At 41.8% G+C, this 19,166-nt stretch overlaps 2 protein-coding genes across 7 annotated transcripts in view; one reads left to right on the forward strand and one right to left on the reverse strand.

Annotated features, from left to right (window-relative positions):
- LOC117670004 (uncharacterized) overlaps positions 1–16,357 on the reverse strand; it is a 32,810-nt gene extending 16,453 nt beyond the window's left edge. Inside the window, exon 1 of the mRNA XM_087873482.1 lies at positions 16,280–16,357. Coding sequence (XP_087729608.1) covers positions 16,280–16,357 — 78 coding nt within the window. The remainder of the gene's footprint in view (positions 1–16,279) is intronic.
- Positions 1–19,166, forward strand: part of SEMA3D (semaphorin 3D) — a 116,784-nt gene that overhangs the window by 11,213 nt on the left and 86,405 nt on the right. For 2 of the 6 annotated variants that reach the window (XM_087874363.1, XM_087874364.1), the window contains exon 2: positions 10,736–10,989. The exons of 3 other annotated variants lie outside the window; for them this stretch is intronic. The gene's annotated coding sequence lies outside the window, so the exon portion shown is untranslated. Of the gene's footprint in view, positions 1–6,837; positions 9,009–10,735; positions 10,990–19,166 lie in introns of those variants that run through there. One more of the 6 variants, XM_087874365.1, reaches the window with a different exon arrangement.

The raw sequence follows: 19,166 nt of genomic DNA on the forward strand, positions 1-19,166 counted from the left end.
AGGGAAACTGAGGCAGCGCCAAGACCGTGGGAATCACGGGGGAGAGAAACTTCAAGGAGAGATGGTCTTCTGCCTTTCACGCCTTTTGCCCTCCTGCTTTGCCTCCTGCAGCTTTGTTTGGGGTGACTCTGACTGGACCGGCAAAGCCTTCTGAATAATAATAATAATAATATCCTTGTGTTGATGACCTTCAAAATGAGGAGTGAATAATGCATCCTTTGATGTAAGGAATCTGCCGGGGGAAATGTGTGAATGCAACCTAGAGCCTAGATTCTGCCCTCTGAAATCTGCCTCCCTGGTTTGTTCCCATCCGGCTAAAGCTTTTCAACAGGTTCATTTCCTGCTGGGTGGATCCCCTAACGATCCATTTATTTAAGATCCAGCCCCTCTGAATGCCCTGAGTTTCACTTCTGGGCTTGCAGCCCAGGGCCAAGCGCGTATGATGCACTCACCCATGCCTGCCTGTGCCAGAGTTGCCCTCTTTGATGATGGTCGAGTTGAACTGATGGTCGAGGGCTGGTGCCCTCCTCCTTTATACTTGAGGATACCTGAGCTCACGGTCCTCTCCTCCACAGTGACATCACAATGTGGGGATTGCACTAAGTAGGGAGATGTACCATGATGCTGGAAGGAAGATGAGACCCCAGATGTGCCCAGGCAGGTCCTCAGGACATTGCCTTCACATCTGCAGAACGTTGCCTTCACATCTTAAGTTGAGCTAAACTTCTCCTTATCTGTATCAGCATTACTGACCAGGAGGTTTTTCCTCCTCTTTTGGCACCGGCTCCAGGGGACCCACAAGGGCTGGCTCAAAATTAGCTGGGAAAAACTTCAACTCTGCAGGGGGAAGGTCCTGATTCATACCCAACAGTGTTGCTCCCACTTTTGAGGGCCAAGGCTAAGTGTGTTGGGCAGCTGCAATCAGCTCAGGTGGAATTATCGGACAGCCGTTCTCTCAATCTCACACCTAGCTAGGTGTCAGCAATCAGCGGACTCTACCTAAAGCAAGGAAGGACGAAACGGGGTTAAGATTTGGGTGGGCACAGTTGGGAAGAAGGAAAAACATCTTTGAGGAGTGGCGGGGGAAGGAACGAAGCAGCTCCATGCTGAAGATACTAAGAGATGGGGGAGATTTTTTTTTTTTTAAAAAAAATGTTGTGTAAAGTCGTGGAAATAATAACCTTTGACCACAGTGGGATTTATTTCTGAATAATGGGAAATTGCATCGGGCTAGGAAGCTGGATTATTAAACCAATTTACTAGTGGGATGAGAAAATTGGGATTGGACAGAAATATGGACTGAGCACTATAGTTTTTAAAAGCTGTTTTGGTAATATTTCTTTTGAAATGGTGCTTGTTCATACACACACACACACACACACACACACACACACACACGTATATCTATATCTATCTATCTATCTATCTATCTATCTCCTCTGAACAAGCTTGTGTAAGAAAGAGTAAGTGGAGAAATCTCCTTGGGCCAAAGTCACCCAGACAGATCCCTCCATGACTGCAAGAGAGCTGGAGCTGGTTTTCTCCATCCTGGTCTAGCCCTCTTACCACTAAGCCACGCTGCCTCTCACTGGATAGCTGGATGGGAATTGTGTCCATTGTATCCGGAAAAGGTTCACACTGGAAAGATTATTGCAATTAACAATTAATCTTTCCAGTCTTATTTTTCTTCCGTAACTTATAGTGGAAGATTTTAAGAAGAGGTTGGACAACCATTTGTCTGAAGTGGTGTAGGGTTTCCTGCCTAAGCCAGGGGGTTGGACTAGAAGGCCTCCAAGGTCCCTTCCAACTCTGTCATTCTATTCAATTCAATTCATTATAACATACAATATAATATGACCGTATATCCCTTTCCCTCAAAAGGAAAAGTGCAGCCTCCTTACAGGCACTTCTAAAACAACGTTCAGTGGAGGACAGAAAGAAAAATGGGGGCCCTAAAGCCAAGATAGTCACTGCAACAATGAGATCAAAGCCCCATCTTGTGCGCCTTGAACCAGGCTAAAGCATGGATGACACCATGGCAGTCACCGTCTATGCTGTGGCACAGAGACACGGTTTAGAAAGCGAAGGCTTTAGGTACATAGATTCATTCGCCTTTAAGTGAGAAATCCAACGGGTGCAACATCTTTGCTTGAACGGTGCCCTTATTGGCTCCACTTGGCGATTCTGGTGAGGTTCTCCCACTTTGAAATCCATTCTCAGCTGTTGGCATTTGAACAGGGAGAGTCCTTGAAGCCACGTCTCTTGCGGAAGGGGGGATTTGGGCTGATTCATTAAGGCATCAAAAGTTGCTTCAGGGCCAGGAGCCTCCACCGATAGGCACCTTTGCAAAAGTCTTCTTTTCGTTGCATTTATGCCAGTTGCTTAATCTAGAAACTGCAGCTCCAGAATTGGCTACGTTTTATTAGCAGTACCCTTTAGTTACACTTGTCCCTTGCATCCTTTTCTTTTTTCAAAATATGTGTGGCTCGTGTGTGTTGCGCAAACCCTGCCTCCCAAACCCTGGTTGGTTTGTGGTTCAGTGTGTGGTGTGTAAAAAATATCCTGAAAGTCACAAGGGCCAAAATCACTTCCAAAACTTGGTTGTGGTGCAGGGGAGATCCAGAGAAGGCTGAGGGGGTTCTGTGATTCTGTCATCAGGCTCAGGGTCTTTAATGCCTCGGTCAGTTTTTAGCACATCCCTCGTTCTTCAAGATGTGGACAGGCAACTTGCTGGTTTAATCAGCAAACCTTCTCCCCAGCTGGTTTGTCTTCCGAGGTGGCAGAGATTCCTTAAAGGCAGCCTGCCCTCAGCAGGCCTTCAATGACGATCATAAGCCAAACTTGAGTTCTGGCTTCATGCAGGGATGCAGATCAGCCCTGGATTTCCATGGAGAGAAATTACGACAATCCGCCCAGCCATCACATATGGCAGCAAAACCCCCTTTTATAGTCTTTGCAGTTCTCTGATTAGAAGAATCTGAACGTAGAACTTAAACATACGATGCATAGTGCAGACACAATGTGGGGGAATTTATGTTTGGAAATGTGTCTGCCAGGAAAATGTAGGCTAACCAACCAAGTACATGCATCATAGACATTTTTCCCCACTTAACCTAAAATTCAGAATGACAAAATAAAAAATAAATAAAAATGCAGCATTTCCTGGGAGGCCAATCTGGTCTGTGTTTGCGTTTCAGCTTTTCAGGTATTAACCCAACCTTTGAAAGTGATCTTAAACTTGTAAACCTCCATCCAACCTCATTTTATTCTGATTTTTGCCTGCCTGCTGCATTGCCAGTTCTACAGGGACATGATTACCCCTCTTTCATTTACATTTCCTGGGCTCTCTGATAAATTTTATTTGTGTTATTTGTTAAACAATCGAGATAAATTTGTTCCTCTAAAAGTGGCAACATTCTGCAACATGATGTGTAAGTTTGGCCCGCAAATGGTTGCCAATAGTTCTTGTTGTTAGGGGATAGTTTTGTGTTTGTTTTATTGAATGGACTTTTATTTTATCGACAAAGTTTCTGTCTGTCTATTTGTCGTATCTGCTTTGCACTGCAACTTCAATCTGCAACCTACGTCTTAGTTCATTGTTCCTGATTAAAGATGCTTTAGAAAGAAAGGGTAACTCATTGCTAGCTATTTAAAACTTTTCCATGTTGCAGTTACTTCCTATTTTGTTCTTTGTCTCATCTATCATCTCTCTCTCTATCTCTCCATTTATCCATCTCTGTCTATCTATCATCCATCTACCTACTGTAAATTATATGGATTAAACTCTCTGTGCACACAAAATGTTGGGGTTTCTTCCTCCCCTGGTTTTAGCAAAAATCTTGGACCACCTTCTGTTCTTCAGATATTTTTGTTTTGGTTGGAGATGATTGAAGAATTTAATCTTTATAAATGACCTGGCATGCGTCTCTTCGGACTCATATCCAGATTTGAACACAACCGTCCTCTGATTGCTCTGCTTTTCTGGATGTCACAATCCAGTTTATTTATCATAGAAAGGTTTCTGAGTGCATGTTAAACCTCACTCTCTTTAGACAAAGTACCCGTGGATTTGAAACATAGAATGTAAAACTATAAACTGGTATTGGAAAAAACATGCAAAAAGTTACGTGGATAAAAGATTTTGTTTCTTCTAATAAAGGAATGTTCAAGGTCAATTAAAATTTACTTTTGATGATAAATTTGGGCTTAGGAAGAAATCCAGTAGCAGAATAATTTTTTTCCTCATCTGAGTCTCTTGGCTTTTTTTTTTTTTGTAACATTCTAATATCTTATTTGTGTGTGTGTGTGTGTGTGTGTGACTGCACATATCTTTTACATTCCCTCTGAATTTCTGAGCAGGTAACATTTGGTAGCCCCTTTCATCACTCTTGTTCAGGCATAAGCAGGGAAACAGAGATTCTACTGTGAAACCAGAGTTTGCAATCTCATCTAGGTTTACAGCTGTTTACAGGATGAAAGTAGGGATGCCCCTGTTCCCAGAAGCTGGCTTAGCTTGACAGTGCTCAGGTTTTGTTCCAGTCTGACTGGTTGGCTGGATTTAGTTGTGAAAACAAGACAGGTGTGGCTTTTTTTTTTTACCTTGCCTACCTGCAGATCGATTGTATTACGAATTAACAAAGCAACCAGTGTCCCTTGAAATAGAAGAGCTGAAGGATGTCCATTTTTGCCTAGTCTGGTAAGAGGTTGAAGAAGAGACTCATGGGGTGGGTTGGTTGGAAGGGATCTTGGTGATCTTCAAGTCCAAACCCTGCATAGATCCTCAGACCACCTGAGGCAAAGGGATGTCTCACCTTTGCTGGAAAACCCTCCCTTGATGGAGACCCATGACTTCAGGAGACAGGCTCTTCCACTGCTCAGTGAGGTGTTTCTCAACCTTGACCACGGTAAGATGAGTGGCCTTCAACTGCCAAAGCAAAGCTGGCTGGCGAATGCTGGGAGTTGAAGTCCACGCATCTTAAAATAGTCAAGGTGGAGAAACCCTGGCCAGTGGCTCTTGGAGAGAGGAAAAGTTGAGCCTGGATCTCCCCCAGTAGATGCTTCTGCCCGCTGCTTCTTGTCCTGCCCTGGACCATTATGGAGAAGGAATCCACCCCCTCTTCCATGTGACAGCTCTTCAACATCAAAAGACTTCGGTCAGGGCTCTCCACAGCCCCTTCTTCTTTAGCCAAAGCATAGCTGTTTCCTTTAACCATTCTTCCTAGGACTTAGCCTCCAGGAGCCTCGCCATCCTTGTCATTCGAAGCAAAGCAACCCTTGTACACTCTCAATGCATCTTCTGTTTCCAAAAATGGATCCGCCTCCTTTCAATTCCCAACCTTCCCTCAACTCCCCCACCATTCGGGATGCTGTTTTGGAAGCCCAAAGTCCTTCCATTTCACAGGCTGGCATTTCTGGCTCCAGAGCTATGCAGTAATTGAGCCACACAATTCTGCTTTTTAGTGCTGCTGCTCTAGAAACCTTTCCTTCGTGGATTTGAGGCTTTCCACCTGCAGGAAGTCTTTTTTTTTTTTTTTTTGCATCAACTAGAGTGCTGAGCAAAGCACATTTGCTACTCTGAAAAACGCCTCTTTGTCAAAATGCATCTCTTCAAGTGCACTAAGGGTGCATCCTAAAATAATCTCAAAAACTCCCTTGCAACAATCCATGCTGTGGGTGTTTGGCGGGCAAATTCCCCTTCAAGAAATCTGAATTTGAGTTTCAAATGCCGAATTCCACAGCTAAAGCCTGTATTTCTAGGGTTTAAAATCACAAGCAGTAGGAGGGTTTCCCAGTCTCTTGGTAAATACAGGCGGGTGAGTTCAGGAAGCAGCTGTTTTGCCAAAACTGACCAGGATTTTAGAAGATTTATTTACGTTTCTTTTGCTGATGGTGGAGGAGAATGGAGGGGTTGTGATTTATTCCAAAGGGGCGGGGGGGGGGTTGTTGGATTTCCCTGGATATTTTAAGTCCACTGTTCTGTTGTTGTTTCAGATTGTGCAAACTGTATATTGATTGCATCAAGTAAAGAAAAGGAAAGTGGGGGGGTGGGAAAGATTGTAGCTGAAAGGACATAAGCAATATGGTTTTACTCTGTCCCTGAATAACATTCCTCAGCCATTACCACAAACTCGTGCTGATAAATGTATATAAATGAATGGAGAAGAGGCCACTCTGTGGAATGGAAACCTTTCACGCTTTTCACTATTTTACGCTCCCACATATCCCGCTTTTCATTTGCATCCGTCGATGGCTGATGGCAAGAGGCGGTAAAAAAAAAAAGCAAAATTGAATTTGGCTGAGTGGGATTTCACGGAATCTCCCGTGGCTTCCCGATGACAGAGCTACAGGGAAGCGCTTGGTCACTGCTGTTTCATGGTTTCTAACTTCCAGTCCCCAGCCCTGACCTTCCCCGTTGGCCTTCCGTCCAAGCCAGGGACGAGTTCTGATCCCTTCTCAGGATCAGCCAGGGCCCACTGTGGGCTGCCATCTGCCGTAAGGAGCCCACAGCAACTCTGGAGGGAGCGAACGTGAAGAAACAGTGAGTATTCCCTTGAAACGGAGCTCAAATTCCTGGTGAATTCAGGAGTTGTGGATTTCTTTGAAGACGTTTCTCCCTATTCCCCAGTGTAGCCTACAGCATTGGGATTTCCTCTTGGTCTCCCATCCAAGGCTTTGCCAGTCGTGCCTTCTTTATCTTCCTGAGATCAGCCCAGGTCAGGTTGGCCATCTTCTATGGAGTAATCGGCTTGTTTGAAAGGCAGGGGTGGGAAGCTAGCCTGGCTAGGTGGCTCAGTGGCTAACACGCTGAGCTTGTCCATCAGAAAGGTCAGCAGTTCGGCAGTTCGAATCCCTAGTACAAGTTCTTCTGCGTGAGCAGGGGGTTGGACTAGATGACCTCCAAGGTCCCTTCCAACTCTGTTACTGTTAAGCTGAGGATTTATCTGTTTGAAAGCACAAGCTGTGTTTGTGATGTCACATTCACACATGGGAAGGTCCTGCCAATAGGAGAACTTTCTTTCTTTTCCTCATGTCGCATGTTCTCCTGAATTCATGACCCAGCTCTAAAGCAGGACCTGTCCAAGTTCAGGTTGCAATGAAGCTGCATCTGATGGAATAGCTCATGAGGTTGCCAACTTGTTTGCTTGTTTTAATTCAGGGCCAGTTTTTTTAAAGCACTGTCTGGGTTTTAATTGTAGTTATCCTGGCTTGCCTGGGTTGATTTTTCAGTAATTTTGGGGGAAAAAATTGAATTTGGGACATTTTCTTTGCTAAGCAAAGGAGAGAGAGCTGAGTTCTAGGTTAAGAAGATAGAGAGAACCCATGGGAGGAAGATGATGATGATGATGATGATGATGATGATGTCATAAGCAGGTGTCTTTCTCATTTGGGCCATACTAATGGAGAGTCTTGTTGGATCTGTTTTGATTCAGCTTAATCTCTCTCGGAAAACACCCCAAGAAAATCAGAACCATTTGTGTCTCAGTGAGCGGACTTTCATCTCCCGGTGAATAACACATGGGAGAGAAGGAATGAAGGACCAGAAAAAGGGAGGAAAGTAGAAAAGAAAAGCTGCCAGAATAATCAGCTGCAATGCTGCCTGTGGCTTTGAGAGGGAACAAGGCCTGGTCTGTGGGAGTTTTTTGGCACGTGAACAATGAACAATGGAAATAGCTTTGTTAACACTCTTCCTAGGATTAATATGCCTGTTTTATGTTATCCTCCGTCCTTTCTCCTGCCAGGAAAGGTTCACAAAACCTTTGCTGAAATCTTTATCTGCCGGGGCCCCCTGTTGCTTAGAGGCTGTCATCATTACCTCTGTTGCGACTATTGTAATAAAGTGAAATAAAGAATAATAAAGGTTCCCCTGGAAACCCAAAGGGGGTTGCTGAAAAGTTAATTTTAAACAGAACAGCGTTATTGTGTGCTCACGTTGATCAAATTTAAACAGCCATCCTAAATTTACCTCCTGCAAATTGGAGTATGTATATATATGTGTGTATACGCTGCCTCACTTTTGAAGAACTTTCGTGCACGTTTCCCAGAGTTGGTTGCAGAACAATTTGCTCATTTATGGAGGACTTATAATGTAGAACATTGTGTTCAGTTTGGGATGAACTGAATTTTCAGAAATTTTACAGCATATTCGTACAAATCCTCACCATGACTCATAGCACGTAACGGGCACCTTCAAAAGAACTTGAATGCATTGCAATTTTTTTTTAAAAAAAAATAGCAATGTGTTGTGTGAAAAAGATAAACTTCTTAAGTTTTTTTCTTACTGATTTAATTTATGTGGTTTCCCATCTTGGATAAGCAACTCTGGGTGGCTGTTACAGTTCAAAATATCAATATCATAGTATAGCTTTTTTAAAAAAAAAAAATAGGAGTTTGCTTCTTGATAGTTGCATCCATGCAGTTTTCCTGGTAATATTCTGGAAATAGTTTCCTATTGTCTTCTAATGGGAGCGTATTTATTTTTTGCTCATTTATTTCCTTTCCTAGTCAGCAGCCTTAAAATGCCCAGGTAATTCTCTAATGCAATTCTAACCTGGACTGGCAGTGTTTAATTTCTAAGATGTGCAAAACTTGGTGAGGGCTGACTGTTCTGACCTTCCACCCCCCAAAAAATCCCAGTTCAGTTCCTCTGGAAATGTTCCGTGGTGAGGAGGAGCAGTTCTGACTTTGATTGAAAGAGGTCCCAGTGCAAGAGGAGATCAGGATGTCTCACTTGCAGGTTTGATGTCTTCTGGAAGGACACCAGAACCTCCGGATGAAGCCGAAACAGCTTGTTCTCAGGTTGGGACAGTTTGACCACAAAATGTTTGGCACCACTTTAGCATGGCTTGAATCTGACCTCCCCACTGGGCTGGCCTGAAATACAGACACGCCTGAAATAAGAGCAAAGAATGGAAGCGGCAATCGCACTCAAGACAACTCAAGAGGGGCTGTTGGAAAGAGGCAGCTGGCTATCGTGCAGCCATAGAAACTCTTGAATAGACGGTGCACAGGTACAACAAATTGGGTGGCTTCTCCTCTTTCCAATTGTGGTGACCTGCAGGACAATCACACATAAATATACGTCTCCTTTTTTTTTTTTTAATTTGATTTATATGCCGCCCTTCTCCGGAGACTCAGGGCGACTTACAATGCGTTAAGAAATAGCCTTCATACTTTTGTATATATTTATACAAAGTCAGTTTATTGCCCCCACAAACTGGGTCCTCATTTTACCTACCTTAGAAAGGATGGAAGGCTGAGTCAACCTTGAGCCTTGGAGAGATTCGAACCAGCAGAAATTGCAGGCAGCTGTGTTAATAACAGGGTGCACTAAACCACTGTACTATCAAGGCTCTGTCCAAATCAGTGCATACTTGAAAACTTAATGGCAGTGTGACAGAACACAATTAACGTTGCTAGTTTCTGGGCAAGATCTGTTTAATCTGTCCATATTTTAATCTTGTACTTTATATTTTAAATTGTATGTCGTATAGTGTGCCTTACTTTAATTGTGATGCTTCTGACACAAATGAACGGTTCATCCCCAGCTCTGTTATGCCACATCCTGGAACCCTGGAATGGTTTCTGGAGCACTTTTTTCTCAACCCTTCACGTGTCATTAGTGTAGAGTCACTGCGGATAGTGAGAAGGTTGGCATATATATTAAATAAATAAACAAACTCTGGACTTGCTTCAGTTGGACCTTTGGAGTGAGTTAACCTGCACCTCTTTTCTAAACTGGGCCTCGTTTTGTAATGATAGGCCAGCTTACAACCGCCCCAGGAAGCAACAGCTTGCTGACTCTGGAAGCCCACGCACTCTCTTTCACAAGCTTAACTTGGTTAATGGAGCTTGGGGAGTTGTTTTTTAGATGGCTTTGTTAAGCTGGTTAGAATGGATGGGAAGATCCATTATAGGAAGGAACGGTGGGAGGGAGGGAGGAAAAAATTGTGAATATTTAATATCTAATATTATAAATATTATAAAAAGATGAGGATTTAATATGATAAATCATGGTGAAGGTTGGGATGAATAAGCAACTTAGATCTGGGAAAAGATCAGAGAAAAAGGAAAGATTAATAACCCATTTCAAAATAGGCTCAGACCTGGAACTCAGGTTGTGCTGTCAGAGAAGATCGATCCTGGATTGGTATAGATAGAAGATCTTGTGGGTTGATCACTTGGCTAAACCTTTCTAAATTCCATTAGATTGTCAGGATAAAGAAACCTAAGGGATAAAATATGTAAACTTCAATCCATTTTCTGAGATTTGGGTTTTTTTTCCCCCCTTGGTGGGGGATTGTACATTTGAGTGCTTTTGTGTTTTCTAAGTATTTTGACCAAGCTCTTGGCTCAAGAGAGAAAAAAATAATGAAAAAAAATTGTTTTAAAATGCATATTCCTATGTGGTGGATTCATACACAATGCCCCCCCTCCCCCTCCCTGTTCTCTGCATTTAAGAATGTAGATGATGAAGATCTGGGTGGAATTGTGGGTGAAGACATCTGAAAGCAATCTAGAAATAGGCAGATTCTTTATAACCAGGATTTTGGGGGCCAGGAGGGATTAAGACATGCAGGCTGGCTGGCTGACTAGCCCTCAATCTGTTACCCTGCATGCATTTGAAAGATTTAAATCTTTTCCACGCTTCTGTTACCCTTCACTTTATTTAGCGCTACTGTTTCTGTGCTGCGTAAAATCCTGTTTGCTCTTTTATTTGTTCCCATTTGTTTTGCAGCCCTCATGCACTGGCCTCGCTCCTTTCACTCTCCATCTGACGGCCAGGTCAGATTACAGATTGCCTGCATTCAGGGGAATCAGCCTCCTAGTTCCCTAACTTCCATACCTAACCGGATTGGGAAGCGTTTCTCCCTCTCGGATCCAAAGAGATGAATTTGCTGATTCTCTGCAATGCAGATCATAGGCTGATTGGATCTGATCTTGGAGGATTACCCTGCAGAGACTTGGAAGAAAAGCAAGACTATAAAGCAGGTGATTTATCCAAGGACACAGGGTTTTTTTTTGCCAACCTCCATGATAAGTTCGTAAACTTTTTAATACTTAGCTTGTTTTGTGCAATACACAAAGCATACCAGTATGTAAAAACTGGACATTACTATCTACTTTCGGAGTACAGTACGTATTTGCTACTGGGATAGTCATTGTCCAGTTCTAGATGTTCTGAAGGAGTAGAAAAAGGAGGAGGAACATGGGTTGAAAAATAGTTTTCTTAGTGAGGGAATCTCTACAAAACTCATTTTCTGAAACGATCCCTCTATCCAAGTGTGGGAGAGCCGTTCCTTCCTCTGATATCTCCGTCTTCACAACTTTCCTTTTATATTTGACCTTGACTCTTTCCCTTGCTTGGTTTCTGCTCATTAGCAATGTGAGCAAGACAGCGAGGCTCATGGATTCCATGAAGGACACCACTTTTTTTTCAATGTTGCTGTTGACAAAATAAAAAGGACAGAAATTTATGTGAATTGCCCAGTTTTCTCAATATCTGGGAGGTCCATGTGCATAGCAGATGCAGGGACCGGGCCCTTTTGAAAGTATGGGTAGTGAAGAAGAAGGCTTCGTCATAAAAATGCAGAGGAACATGGATGACCTGGTAGAGAGCCCTCTCTTGAGTTCTCCCTGGGAGTCATTTTGTTCCTCAAAAGGAATGGAACCTAATTGGCCCAAACTCCCAACAGTGTGTGGTGCCATTACTTGCTTTCTCAGATAAATTGTTGGATACTGAAAATAATGTTTTTTTGTTATTTTTAGTATTTTTGCCCTGCAAACTATTTTTATGAATAACATGTTGTCTTGGTTACAGTGGTAATCCCCAAACCATCTTCTAAAACCTCTAATTCCCCCAATATGTTTTTATGCTTGCTCTTCTGCTTATCCTACCATATGGAGTTACCATGTGTATGAGCAGACTTTCTAACTGTTTCCTTCCTTCCTTCCTTCCTTCCTTCCTTCCTTCCTTCCCTCCCTCCCTCCCGCCCTCCCTCCCTCCCTCCCTCCCTCTCCATCTCTTTCTTGATGTATAGTACCTACATATAGCATTCTTCTTTCCAATAATGAATATTTTTTATCATAACTAAGTTTTCGGAGTGAATCAACTTTATAGCATAAAGATGTTTTTAGGCTACTTAGAAGGGTGCATCAAGTAACTACCAACTTACTATTTAACTAAGTGAAACGGCATGTTCCCCATCACGTACAAGCCAGGGAGAAAGATCTAATGATTGTGCAAGTCTGCATTCACTAAAGATTCTCTGTTTATAATGCTAAAGAAGGCATTTCCAGTAAAAATTGTGAAATTCATTCGTTGCTAAATTGGGCTGGCATTGACTGTTACACATCTTTGGATCTAGCTAAAGATATACCAATGGGTAGTTTTGTACTCAGTGGTGGGATTCAGCCAGTTCGCACCACTTCGGGAGAACCGGTTGTTAACTTTCTGAGCAGTTTGGGAAAGTGGTTGTTGGAAGAAATCATTAGGGCAGAGAACCGGTTGTTAAATTACTTGAATCCCACCACTGTTTGTACTGTTGTGTTTGGGTTTGTTACTGGTTTGTTGAGAAGTATGCGCATTTTAAAACAGCTTTTATTGTAATATTTCAGAACTGAAAGTATTATGAAATCAATGCCTCCCTTTGAGATTATTTAAACAAACCCTAAGCAACCCAAAAAGTCCTACAAAGAAATGAAATGCCATCCTTTCCTTCTTATGCATGAGGTAGCTACTGTAACAGTTGGTGGAAAGTTGACTTCTTGGCCTTTCCCACTTCCGGTGTCTTGTAAGTGCCCAAGTGTAGATTTGACCATTCAAATCAACTTAGCTTAGTAGCAGATTGGAGGCGAGCGCAGCTTCTGCAGACCATGGACAATATGTTTCTAATAAGTTCCTCTGTTAGCCACACAAAAAAGACGAAAGCAAACATTAGTGTCCTAATTGCAAGGCCTTCAAGATTTGGTTCTCCCCCCCAGGCTTTGGGGCCAGGAGGTTAATCAAGCTCTGACGGATGGCCTTGTTTACTATAAGCTGGAATTGCTGTTGGCAACTTTGGACATTTATTGTTTGGCTTGTTTTAATTATTTAAAAGTTGTATCCTATCCAGGAACACTGCTGTGAAATGAGAGGCAATGTATACACATGGATATGCACATAACTGTCATGGAAGTTGGAGCTTATTAGCAATTGAATCCTTGTGGCTGGGCTATCTCTGGTCAGGAATGCCCTTAACTCAAGGAACCAGCCAGAGCACGAACAACACAATGCTTGCCATGGAAACTGTTTGTGTCTCCACTGATGCTCCTAGAGGTTACGCAGACCTCTAGGCTAGGCACCTTCTCCTTCAAAAGGAGTGCATCTCCCTTGATCTTCATCCAGCCTCCAACTACACCTGGAGACCGAATTACAACTTGCATAACTTCCCCTGACAAAGGTGATTAAAACAAACCAAAAAAATGAGTTGGGGGTCAACAGTGTTACTGATTAAATTTTATTCTGATCTTCTAATGATCGGGAGTTTCATATACCATAGATAGTGAAGAGCTGGAATTCGGCAGAGGACCACCTACCCGTGAATAGGAGGCTGCATCCAAAGTTGTCATTGAGCTGGACATTTCAGGCAGGAACTGTCCCATTTAATACCTCTAACTTCCTACTTGTAGAACTATTCCAGAATTTAGAATTGTGAAGTGAAGGGTTCCATCTTAGTCACTCTTGAGGTTTCCAATTGCACTGTAAGTGTAGAAGACCATCTCTCCAGTGCCCCATGAACTGGGCTGGTCCTTTTTTTCTCCATTGTTGGATTGAACTGTTGAAGGTATTGTCTGAACAGGTCTTATGTCTAAGCCTGAATGAAGGAATGGTCCTTTACTCTTCTCTACAACGATTACGAGCTGAGCCCTTGTAATAACTGTAGACAAGTGAAGGATATGGATTGGAGACCTGGTGCTTTGGATGTTTCAGTTGAAGATTATATGGTGACCATGGGATGGAATGAGAAACTTCCCAAAGTTAAGCAGTATTTAGATATATTATTATTATTGTTATTATTTAGATATTATATTGAAAACCTCTTTTCCAGATTTGTTTGGTGTCTCCATTCTGATGTTTTACATTTGGGTGAGTGTGTGAGTTTCCTTCCCTTCCTCCCTACAATTTGTTATCCGTAGGGTTGGTCAATTAGAGAGGTGGTGTTAGAATTATCTTCTCTGATACAGTAACACGTCAATATTCTTGGAAAGAATAAAAAGGGAGATACTACTTGATAATAATTTCTGCAGTCTGAACAATGGGTGCCACTAAACCAGACACCTATTTTTATGTATTAATATTGATTGGAATGATCAAATTTTAACTGTTATGGATACCTTTTCTTTATATTAACCTGGTATAAAAACATTACCCTGTTTGAATGTCTTGGAATTTACAAAATTAGTGGAAATCTCTTGAATATTATTAGTGCTGATTTGAACAATCAGCTTTGAACTATTGTGGAGTATCTCTTAATTATATTAATCTGGAATAAATGGATTACTCTGTGTTAGTCACTTGGTGTTTACAAAATTAGTGTAAATCTCCTGCATGTTAACTCGACATCAGCAATGCAATGGGGACAGTTTTTGTGTTCTTGCTGGTTGCTTGTATTCATGCTGGGAGCTCAATTCAGTTTGCTCAAAATGTGAATTGAGCAAAAATACTTGTGTGATTGATTTGCTCCAGCTGGACTCAAGACCAGCCCTGTATTTACTGTATTATTAAGAAGTGCCAAGATTGTGTAGACTTATTACCTGTGTTGGCCATGCTTATAAACAACTTTGCCATTTGTCTTACGCTTTGCTAATCTATTTAAGCCGTACTTTCAAAATTCCAAGTTTGGGGATTTTTTTAAAAAAAGAGTTTGAAATGTCTATTTTTAAACAGTAATAAACCTAAATTTGCCATTAAGTGTTTGTTTGAAAGGAAGGAAAGTGACACCTGCTTTTCTGGTGGGTGCATACAAATAAAACTCAGTTATTACAATTGCTCAATATATGTTTCAGGTTTTATATACACTTTATTTTTTTAGCAATAGCAATAGCACTTAGGCTTATATTCCACTTAATAGTGCTTTCCGGCTCTCTCTAAGCAGTTTCCAAGGCCAGTGTGTTGCCCCCAACCATCTGGGTCCTCGTTTTACCGACCTCAGAAGGCTGGAAGGCTGAGTCAACCTTGAGCCAGTCAGGATTGAATTCCTGGCAATGGGCAGAGTTAGCCTGCAATACTGCATTCTCACCACTGTGCCAAACAGGGCTCATACTCTCCTTATTATGTTTAAACCTATTGACAAAAGTACCCAGGTTGCAACATTAACTATCAAGCAGCTTCAAGACAGATTAAAAGGGAACAAAAGAAATGAGAAGAGGAAGAAGTTCTGGAAAATTACGATATAAACAAAACAGTTCCACAATTCTATTGTGTGTGTTGAACTGTGATGTGGGAAGAGGCCCTCCCTCTTTTCAAAATATCCAGTGAAAATCATTCTGCACATATGCTGAACATACCATCTGTTGCATGGATCGAGTGTTCCAGTTTACCCAGATGGGATCGTCAATTCTTAATGTAGAAATCTCACACGCGGAACAAAACAACACCGCCTGCTTCCTGGCTGACATCTTTGTCGTCGAGGTGAAGTCTGCAGCTGTGGAAACACACAGGTTTCGTTAACGCCATTTTCAGATACTGCGATTTAATTGCAAGGAATTGTTCTTATCAGCCACACAAGATAAACTGGGTGCCAAGATATTCTGGGCTGCCCTGGGAGCAAATAAAATGGAGCAGTTGGCAAAAGGGCCATCAGGATAAGCATCAAATCGTTTTGGCCAAGGAATTCTTAGCAATTGTTCACATTGGAATAGAATTTGAGAATTCTGCAGCCCTTGTTGAAAAGGCTTCCTGGGGAGGTTTGGTTGAAGGTTAAAGGGTGAATAAAGGAGAATATTTGTAGCTCAGGGTTGACATGAGGGGTCCTGGGTGCTCTCTGAGCTTGGTGGTTTTCTTGCAGACATTTCATGACCCAACTAGGTAACATCATCAGTGCTAGTAAGGAGTGCTGTTTGCTGTCCGTTTATATTCTGGTGTCTTGCCTTTCTGTGTGGGTGGGTGGGTGGGTGGGTTGTGGGCTTAGACATTCTTTGGTTGGGCTGTTTATTGATGGCTCTTTGGCAGTTTCTTGATTGGGGTGTTGCTTACTTGATTGTTGGTCTGAAGTTAACCTTGGAGTTAATCTATGTTCACCTGGGTGCTGATTCCTGGTGGAGAGGGGCTGGAGTCTTTTTGTTCTCCTTTGGGCTGGTCAGTTGTCTCTTTTTGCATAGTCTGTAGATGTTGTTTATGTCTATGTGTCTGTTGATGGCTGATATGTCAGAGTGCCAGGCTTCTAGAAATTCCCTGGTCTAGAATGATCACATTTTCCCAATTGAAACCATGGTTAAATCTGTCTATATGTTGTGACATTAAAGAATTTTCATTGTGTCTTCTGACTGCCAGTTGGTGTTCAAGGATGGTTGTGGTCTTGCAACGGGTACGAGAGACTGAAGCGACAGAGGAATAGAGATGGGTTAAAGGCTTGGAATCAGAAGACCTTCCGTTGTCTCCATTTCCACTGCTTCAGTAGGCAGCATCTGGGCACTTGGAGTGGTTGTCTCAGAAGTAACCCAGGATTCAAGTCTTGTGAATCTATTGACTTTCGGCCTTTATTGTACAAAGAGCTGATCAAAAGGTTTCAAGGAAATCTTTCTAGAGTCAGAGCCATCATGTAGCAGTGTCCGCCATTGAAAAGCTGGCCAACTCATGCCCTGAATGAAATGTGTTTCCCACAAACTTAATCCTTAATCCTCTACACCCCAATGTTGGGTTTTATACCTTGTGACTGAGCTACAGTATCTGTCTTGAGCTTCTTCATTTCTTGAAAGACAAACACTGAAGATGGCCCAAATGTTTTGAAAACAATAGTTGTCTGTGGTCAGTTGGATTGGCTGGTGGTTGAGATGATTGACTGACTGAAGCACAAATGGGATTTTCACCCGCCCCACAAGTCTTGTAGCTACCTCTGTGATCTTTGTGGAACTTCCTGAAGTCGATGGTGACAAGTTCCTCCTGGAGCGCATGAGGTCCGTCCCAAAGACTCTTTCCAGACAGGTGGATCTATCCTGCTTTAAGTTAAACGCACATTTTCCATTTGACATGACCGAAGGAATGCTGAAGGGAGAAATGATTTTATTGGCAAATGTTCATGCCATTTAATGCGTTACGAGGGGAGATTTGTTTTATATTAAGGCTATCAGCCAAATTGCATGCATTTTTACTGTGAACTCAGCCTAATAGAAGAAATCTTAATTCCTCTTTGCATTGTCCAGATGTTCGAACATTACCTAGATAGTTTCCTTGGGAGTAGCTAGGCCAAGTTAGTAAGGCTTGAGCTAGTTGGAATTGGGGTGAAAATCCCTTTCTGAGAAGTGTGCTTAAATAGATGCACATTTTTGACTGAAATAGAAAGAAGATGCAAAGAGACTTGGTATATTAGTGGATCTTAAAACAAATGTATGTATGGGAACAATTAAAGTACGGAGAGTCTATGCTGAATACTTGAACAAAGATATTTCCTGTTAAGCAAGAAGTATCTGTATATTGAAGTCTATTTGGATCACTTGCTGAGAAGTTATATTCCAATACCCTCAGAGATAAATGTTATTAAGTTCAGTTTGACTTATTCCCAGGTGCATAGAACTGCAGGTGTTTATGAGAAGAAAACAGCATGCCCAATACTTGGAAAATACTCTAAGAATACATTTGGTGAAATATAATACAGTGAAGAATTATTCTGTTATAGAAGGGCCAGTTTTTAGAAAAAGGCGGACAGGAGACGTAGTATTGTTAAGTAATGCTGATACTATTGTTTTTTATTTTTTAATTTTAAGTGCAATTTATTGTTAAGTGCAATTTTCTACTTGGCATTTTTAAAATTATCCCAAGCCTCTTTGAGTATTTATACAAACAAAAGATTGAGGTATAAGGAGAAGAATATAGTATGTACTGCTACTCAAATCACTTCTGATCCTTAAACTGGTGCCTGCTGGGTATGCTGGACTACAAATCTCATGGTTCCCAGATGCTGGTTACAAATTATGGGTTTTGAAGTCCAATACCTCTGAAGAGCGCTAAGTCAAGAATGGTTACGTCAACTCTTTATCATTTTGGGCGAGATAAACCAGATAATGATAAATACAGTTTTCATTGAACACTTATTGTTTCCAGTAAGTAATATATTGTCAGTGTTCCTTTATTTATATTTGCCTTTTCCAAAATGCATGCAGGATAATGATAAAGGACACAATTTAATTCAGATTGACTGCCCACTTAAATAGAAAACCAAGAAATGTCGGCTGGCGACCCCCAGGGGGAGGGCCTTCTCTGGGGCAGCACCTGTCCTCTGGAACGACCGGAGATACGTAGGATCCCAGATCTCCGTGCTTTTTGCCGTGCCCTTAAAACTTTTTTATTTCATCAAGCTGGGCTGGCTTAACCCCCCCCCACCTTAGATATTTTTAATTGTTAATTGATTTTAGTTGGGGTGTTTTAAATTTATTGGGCCAAAATTAGTTTAATTCTTTTTTTTTTAAAAAAAATTAAATTTTGTATGTGATGTTTTTATTCTTGGCTGTTCACCGCCCTGAGTCCTGTGGGAGAAGGGCGGTATAAAAATCTAATTAATTAATTAATTAATTAATTAAATAAATAAATAAATAAATAAATAAATAAATAAATAAATAAAATAAATCTTGACTGTCTACTTCTGTGTTTGTTAAAAGAGAAAGTCGGTCAGGAAGAGTCGGGGCTTTTCTTGTCTTTGATTATCGATCCTGGAATATCAAAAAATGATCAGAGAAGTTCAGGCCATCCCTTTGGGCCATGAACTTCCGGTTGGAGACAGTTGGAAGAGGACAGCTGGGAAGCATGTTCTGATTTCAAGCAAGGCTCCTCGCTGTTGTTTGAGATTTTGTGTTCTCACCAGCTCTTGAAGCTGCGAAGTTGCAGCCGATGTCATTCTTTGCATATTTGGGACCAAGAGTGAGGAGGCAGGGAAAGGAATCTGTGTGCAGAACAGGAGGAAGTATTCCGGGGA

Source organism: Pantherophis guttatus, chromosome 7 (assembly GCF_059756535.1).
Source record: "Pantherophis guttatus breed Tessera chromosome 7, ASM5975653v1, whole genome shotgun sequence".
NCBI classification, from domain to species: domain Eukaryota; kingdom Metazoa; phylum Chordata; class Lepidosauria; order Squamata; family Colubridae; genus Pantherophis; species Pantherophis guttatus.